The sequence below is a fragment of the Anser anser genome (assembly GCF_964211835.1).
Source record: "Anser anser genome assembly, chromosome: 17".
Taxonomy (NCBI): domain Eukaryota; kingdom Metazoa; phylum Chordata; class Aves; order Anseriformes; family Anatidae; genus Anser; species Anser anser.
Genome location: NC_139738.1, coordinates 1152728 through 1160319, shown reverse-complemented (window position 1 = coordinate 1160319; position 7592 = coordinate 1152728). Strand labels below are relative to the sequence as shown.

Here is a 7592-nt window from a genome sequence, read left to right as displayed (position 1 = left end):
TCACAGGGAATTGTGACGTACTACTTAGGACTGCTCAGATACAAGTAGCTTAAAAAAGTTACCACTGTGCCAAGTTTGTACAGTTACATGACTGGAAAACTCCCCAATGCTCAAACAAGTGACAGTGACATGTGACTGCAAGAACCATTTTATTTTCCATTCAATATGCAACACGTTGACATATTTGACACAGTATCTGGAAGTTTTGTTAGAGCTCTACATTGTTTTTAACAGGGAAAAAAAGTAAATCCACGGGTCACCCTAGCTTATGGACAGGTCTGCATTCATACAGTTGGCAGCCAGGATGTAAATAAAAATCACCCAGAGACTGCAAAAATTAGAATCACTCGGACTACATGTGTTTTGGAAGGAGTCCCCAGCACTCTCCACACTGGAGTGTGACTGAGTGCTCCACCAGCGTCACTCTGGGCAAAAACGCTTACCTTCTGGGGAGGTGGGGAGCTCTAGTGCTGTCACCGTAAGCCAGTATTGGCCCTCTGAACAGAACTGGACTTCATAAGCAAGAACAAATTCAGATCTTGACCAACAGCTAAGTTGATGAGTGCACAACAAATTCACTGTGACTGGTATTTCCACATGGTTGGATTATGGCTCTAAAATGCCCCGGGGAACAAAAGCCCCTGCAGTCATTACCTGACTTCACTTAAACATGAAAGCTGTGTTAAACGTGTTAACACGGAAAAAAAACATCAGAGTAAAACTCATTGCTCAAGTTCTGGCAGTGGTTAGGCTGAAGATCTTTAAAATAGGCATAATTTTCAGTTTCATGGTTACTCCAGATATAAAACTATGCAAAATGAGATGTTAGCTAAGTACTTCTGCATCCTGTCTTCAGAAGTGGCATACAGAACGTAGCTTAGTGTCAGTGCTGTCACCTACTGGACTTCTCAGTTCAGCTACTAAAATAATCCAGATGAAGCATATCAGGAAGAAATAGTTACCTTGCAGAGAAATATGACTGTGTTCATTTTACAAACCGCTATGATGTCGTAAGGATTCTCCTTACATGTTTGTACATTCTGACTTCGAATACGTTCTCTACTTTTCCGTTTGCATTTGATGACGCTCTTGTCTCCACCTAGTCAGAATACTGACGGCTTCCTATTAAGGCTGAGAGAATGCAACACTCCTTACCACGGCTTGATCAAACTTTAAAGTTTTTACACACCCAGGCAGGATGCATTCCATCTTTTCTTTAAAACAAACAATCTCACTGCGTGCAAGTTGCACTATTGAATATGGAAAAAAAAAAAAAAAAAGAAAATTGAACAATTTTCTTAGCTTTGACAGCTGCTAGCGTATTACAGTCAGAAGAGAAGAAACTGTGGTTAGGTCAGTTTTTGAAGGATAAAGTACTTTCAAGTTCCCGTCTGTGTCCACCACTCGAACCTGCTCCACTACCAACGGAAAACTCGTCTGCTGTGTATTTTGGCTGGGGTTCACATTCACTGGTCCACAAAGAGCATCAGGTTCGTTATCTGAGCCTGAGTCTTCTTCCTTATTTTCCAAGGTGAATTTGTTCAGTTCTGCTATTTTCTGTTACAAGCAAAACACAGAAAGCAAGGTTAATTCTGCAGCTAAGCCCTTGGAGCAACTCAAGGTTGTTTCCAAGATGCGGATCTGGTTGGCCTCTAGAGGAATATTTGCATGAAAACATTCTTCAGCGGGTTAGAACGTTTCAGGAAGCATCAAAAGCTCTTTCAGCTATCGCTGCTGTTTTCTCTGCGAGGTCCTGCTCCTTCTGAATAGTTATTTCCTTACATTTAACAGAGAAGTTGGGCTTTGTCAAAGCAATGGAGCTGAAGCACCAAGAGCCCGCGGTAGGATCACCACTAACACATTTGCTTTCAGTGCATTTGAAATTGTCTCTGTTACTGCCTCACATCCATTATGCTAGCCTTCACTAACATTTCATTATGTTAATTGGACAAGAAAAAAATACATTTATTTTGCAAAATATTCAACAGCATACTATCCTGTACTTGCCCTATACCAAGTTTTACTATTTTCATAAGATAGCTTTAATTAAAGAAAGATGCTGAGGAGCATTTAGCGAGATTGTCCAACTGTTAATAAAGGATCTGAAAGGTAGTTCTGTAATAATGAGAGGAGCAAGCAAACTAATTGTCGGGCATGCTGAGGTGAGAAACCTCCCTAGAAGAATGTACTGGTAGCAGCTGAAGGCATAAGCTCAATAACAAGGAGAAAGTGTTGAAAATCAAACCATATATTTCCCATTGTGGTAGCACAACATTATTTACCCTGGTGAGTTTCGAGGTCTGCCTCTTACTCATAATATAATACAAAAACCTCTTGAGATACAGCAAGAATGGAAGGAGAGGGAGGGGAGGAAAGAAAAAAAACACAGCTTCTGTATTCTTCTACACGCGAGCAATTAAACATTTTGCTGAGAAGCACACCAAGGACAGGATTATTTTACTGCATTACTTACCAGAATTAGAGTGTCCATGACATCTTTGCATATCTGTAAACTGGTATCACTTGTCACTTCCAGAAACAGATCACGGGTGGTTTTTCTAATCTGTAAGAATATCACAGGTAAAGTAAGTAATGAATCAAGCATACTCACCCACAGCCACTTGGCAATATTTCAGTACAAAAACAGGATTAAAGGCTTTCATTCAGTTCAACCACAAGCAAAGTACTGCCTTTCCTTACAAGTCAAAAACTATACCCCCACCCTTGTCTTGGCCATTCAATAAAGCCTCCTCTGCAAAAGCAGGCCGGTGCCTCTGGAACAGCTTGCTAGAGGTTTACAAATTTACAAAGGTAAGAATATAACTGAGATTCATCGCAATCCAATAGTCTAGTGGACAAGAGTAAGGCTTTGGAGATTTATATTTGGAACACAATTACAAGTTTCACAGAACTGCACAGAGCTTTGAACCTGGAGTTAAATCTCTCTCAGTAGAAAGAAACACTGTTTAATTCTGATTAACCTATTTTCACTAGCAGCTAGTACCTTTGTTTTCTCACTATTGGTTATTGGTGGGAAAGAAATCACAACACCTTCAGCATCCACAAGACACGGGTAGTTATCTTTGCCATCCAATAACTGGAGATACCTGCCAAAGAAAGAAAGAAAGAAAGAAACAATCAAAAAATAACTGGAACAGCAGCTGGACAAAGCGGCACAAAATGGTGACAAAAATGAATTAGCGTGCTCCTGATCTACCACGTGACAAAAACAGAAGTCAGAGCACTAAAATTCCACTAAAATTCAGCAAAATGATGTCATGGTGATGCAGCTAATAACACGAAAGCCACTAGCTACAGGAACTGATGGGCTAGAACCATAAAATAACTCACATCTTCATATCCACACTGTTAAAATAGTCAGACAGGCTTCTAGTGCCTTCAGAGATCCCAGTGCTTGAACAGGAGTATCAGAGTCCATCGTCTGATTCTTCCAGATGGCTTACTTATTTAATTTTCCCTCTTACTTACTATGGCGGTACGCAGTTCTCCATTATGTACCTGGCAAATTTCTCCAAGCTGCATGACTGATGGATATGGGTGGTGATCTCTACATGAGCAGTAAACAGAACAGGGTAGCGTGATACTCTGCTTCACAGCTCGTCTGCTCTTACACGCAGATTTACAGCACCTCTGATTCGCTTCAGTTATTGAACGTGCATGACAAACTTCATTTCTCTTACTATTTTAAATACACGAATTACTCTTAAAGGTGATAAATATGACAAGAATTTACTCTTGATGTAACTAGAAATAATGGAGGTCACTCAGCAACATCATTTTACTACGGGTTACTCTTCAAGCAAAGATTCAGCTCAGTGTTTTTCATATCACCACCTAAAATCTCACGCTGTTTGTTAGCCCAATCACCATTACAGAATGTGCTTCATAATACATTTGAGCACATTTCTTTCAGTGCTGTTTTTCCACGCAAGAATGAGTTGCCAAAATTCACATGAAGAAAAACAACAAAATACTGACTTGTGCAACCCAGAAACGTTCTGACGCTTCTTCTGTTTCCTCTGCTCCTCTGCTTCTAGCTGCAGCTGACGGAGAAGATCCTTTGCCTTGATCTCCTTTCGGCCCAGGGGCGTTATCTACACCATACAAGGAAAAAGAAACGTTTAATTTTATGAGTGACTCAAACACCAGGATTATTAAAACTCCCTTGTAAGCAGGATGAAAATTAAAACCACGCATCAAGTGGAATTTCTTGCAATCAATTTTGTATTTCTACACGTTGCATGGAATTAAGCAACAGCAAATTCTCAGGTGTTCACACGCCTCACTGTTCTCCTTAATAAACCTTCTAGCTTTTCTGGTGCAGTTATATCGTGTACTTTAACTTGTTAAGGCAGCTACAAAATGCAGTTCTTTAAAGCATGTTCTATTTTTTGGAGCAGGAGTTGCATTTCCAATCATATTGCAAAATATTTGCTGCCAGTGCTTCTTCATTTCTGCTACTTGATAAAAGAAAACCAAAGGCCAGGCATTATTCCCAGTTCTTTTCCAATACTGAAGACTGTTCACCAGATTTTGTTACTATTCAGACTGTCCAGCAGACTCTACATCAGGTTAATACATTTCACACCATTACTCAAAACCTCTACGGATTGAAGATATTTTCTATTTGATCACGCAGCACATTAGACCAAACAGCCCAGGCAATGGAGATAAATGGCTTTTCACCCTAACCTGGGGCATAGTGTTACTAAAACTAAAGTTTCAGTAAATCCTGTACCTCTTCGCAACAGGATTTTCTCTTGTAGAGGATATCAGCAACAACAACAAAAAATATCTCCAAGTTTCGGCTAGATCTCGTACACAGAGAGGGTTTTTGTTATCGAAGATGTGCCATCATTCTTAACAACTTCTTCAGGCTGGAAATGCACTTTCTAGTTTACGTGCACGGAGCAGTTACACACAAGTCTAGAGAGCAGAATGCAATGGAAACTTTGGGTCAACCCCAAAAAGTCAGAACAGCCTAACAGGTCAGTCTTACAGCGACATTGCTTCTGGAGGCAGGATATTAAAGGGCCTAAATAAATAAGGATCGCAAATTTGAAGTAACATTTTGGTATTCTGGATTGCAAGTACAGCCTAAGAGCTTGACACACGAATGTACTGCAATCTTTGTTCGTTTTTTTTTCATTGAAAGCAGCAACATAAATAACCCAAGATTGGGTAAACCAACAAAACCTGAATTATTTTAATTAGGTTACCTGGAAGGCTGCTGCCGATCGAGGCACACTCAATGAATGAGCACCTGCTCTGTTGTATGACACTCCAGGCACATCCTAACACATACAGACCTCCAGGGAACATTAAGATGGAAACACCACAACATAGGAGAAAGGATCAACAGTGAAACACCAGTACCTCAACCACCCTAAGCAAAGGCACACATTAAGCTACACCAGAATGTCTGCAGAGGCAAAAAAGCCTATGCCTGCTTCCCTCATTGCTTTAAGTCCCCAGACAGATGGACTCGTAACTGGTCCTGGAGTACCACCAGGCAGCTCTGCAAGGCTTGCTCAAGCAGGGCTCAAGACAGCAGGATGGCAAGAACATTAGCTTCAAAATTCCTGGAGTTATTTTTTTTCCTTGCATCTATGGGGTAAGAAGAAAGTTCTTTCCACTCTACAAAGTTCCAGAAACTGAAAGAAAAAAAAATGAAAACAAAACAGGGAAAGATCCACAGTTGGCACTGCCCCTACCTTCAGCTCACCAGGAGGCTGAACATCGTATGTCAGGGGACCTTTGATCAACTGCAAGTCATGGGTGGCAATGGTGGCCGCTGTCCGCTTTTCACAGATGTCTTCGTGCAGTTTAGTCTAAAACATAAAGGACATAATCAAACTAGAACAAAGGTATCAATGCGATTTATCCCTCCTAGGCTCGGCGTTCTCCTCTATTGAATGTCTGCAGCATTTCCGACTAGCTGAGTAACCCTAATTTGAATGGCGTCTGGGCGCGTCCTCGTACAGCACTTAAAAGCTCTGCAGAATGTAAATTTTGTTTACCCTTTTGGATTAAACCCAGCGTTCCTCTTCACCTGCAGAATAATTTCATCCAAATTACAACCGAAGCGTAAGGTGAGCGAAGCAGAGCACACGACATGTTTCCCAACCGGGCAGTAAGCACTCTGAGATGGGAAAGCAAGCGCCCAGCACTCGAGCCTCGCAGTCTGGAAGGAGCTAACATCTGCCACCTGAAGGACCCAGAAGCAGCCTGCCAGGCCACAAACCATCTCCTTTCAGAGCTGCTGACAACTTTCCCCTCATAAATGAGAACAAGGAGGCCCCGACAGCTACCTGCGCGGTCAGGAACCTCTTCAGGGCATTGCCCGGATTTAGGTTTACTCCTTTCAGCACGCAGCACACGATGAAGGGCCGGACATCTCTGACGCCCGGGCTGACTTTGACAACCAGCGGCGTGGGATTTTCAGAGACGTGCAGAACCTTCACCAGCAGCTTGCTGACGGCCTCCAGCTCGGCCTGCTCCCCTTCCCCGCCGTCCTTTTTCTGCTGCTTCTCCCTTTTCTTCTTCCTGGCCTCCTCCCTGGCGTTCTCAGCCTTTCCCTTGCCGCGGCCACCGGCCCGCAGGTACTCCAGGATGGCCTTCGTCTGGCAGCCGTTGACCATCTTCTCCAGCCGCTTGTCCCTCAGCTGGTTGCCCCTGAAGTTGGCCTCCTTCAGCCTGGGGCAGTCGGCCAGCGCGGCGGGCAGCTCCGTCAGCCGGTTGTTGGCCAGGTCCAGGCTCTGGAAGAGACGGCGCGGTCAGCGGGGCAGTGGTACCGGGAGGTACTGGGGGGTACTGGGGGCCGGGCTGCCCGCACCTTGAGGGCCGGCAGGGCGGCGATGTCGGCGCCCAGCTCCTCCACCTCGTTGTCGGCGGCCTCGAGGCGGCTGAGGAGGGGGAAGGCGGCGGCGGGCGGCAGCAGGCGGCCGGGCAGGGCCCGCAGGCGGTTGCCCGAGAGCAGCAGCGCCTGGAGCTGCGGCGCGGCTCGGGCCAGCCCCGGGCCCAGCTCCCGCAGCCGGTTACCGCTCAGGTTGAGGCTGCGGAGCTGCGGGAAGGCTGCGGGCTGCTGCTGCCGCCGCTCCCCCTCGGCCTCCCCGCGGCCCTCCGCGCCGCCCAGCTCGGCGGGCAGCGCCTCCAGGCCGTTCCCGGAGAGGTCGAGCAGGCGGAGGGCCGGCAGCTGCCCGCCCAGCCCCTCGCCCAGCCCGGCGGGGCCCAGCGCGTTGCAGCGCAGCACCAGCGTGTGCAGGGCGGGCAGGGCGGCCGCCAGCCCCGGGCCCAGCTCCCGCAGCGCCGCGCAGCCGCTCAGCTCCAGCGACTGCAGCAGCGGCAGCCCCAGCAGCGCCGCCGGCAGCCGCCCGCCGCCCGCCGCCACCCGCTCCGACACCGCCGCGCCCGGCAGCGACAGCTCCCGGCGCCGCTCCCGGGCCGCCGCCTCCAGCTCCGGCCACGCCGCCGCCATCCCGAGCCTCGCCGAGCCGTGCCTCGCCGAGCCGTGCCGAGCCGAGCCGGGCCCTGCCGACCCGCCCCGTGCCGCGCCCGCCGCCACCGAGCCT

At 46.8% G+C, this 7592-nt stretch overlaps 1 protein-coding gene across 1 annotated transcript; it reads right to left on the bottom strand.

The window, feature by feature from the left end:
• Nucleotides 1-131: 131 nt before the first annotated feature.
• On the bottom strand, nt 132-7550 carry LRRC47 (leucine rich repeat containing 47). The gene is made up of 7 exons (XM_083802587.1): nt 6857-7550; nt 6333-6779; nt 5736-5852; nt 4000-4115; nt 3005-3107; nt 2474-2563; nt 132-1557 (listed from the first exon to the last, which is right to left on the bottom strand). Exons 1-7 carry the CDS (start codon nt 7496-7498, stop codon nt 1315-1317), a joined length of 1758 nt encoding a protein of 585 aa, XP_083658713.1. The 5' UTR covers nt 7499-7550; the 3' UTR covers nt 132-1314.
• Between the last annotated feature and the right edge of the window lie 42 nt (nt 7551-7592).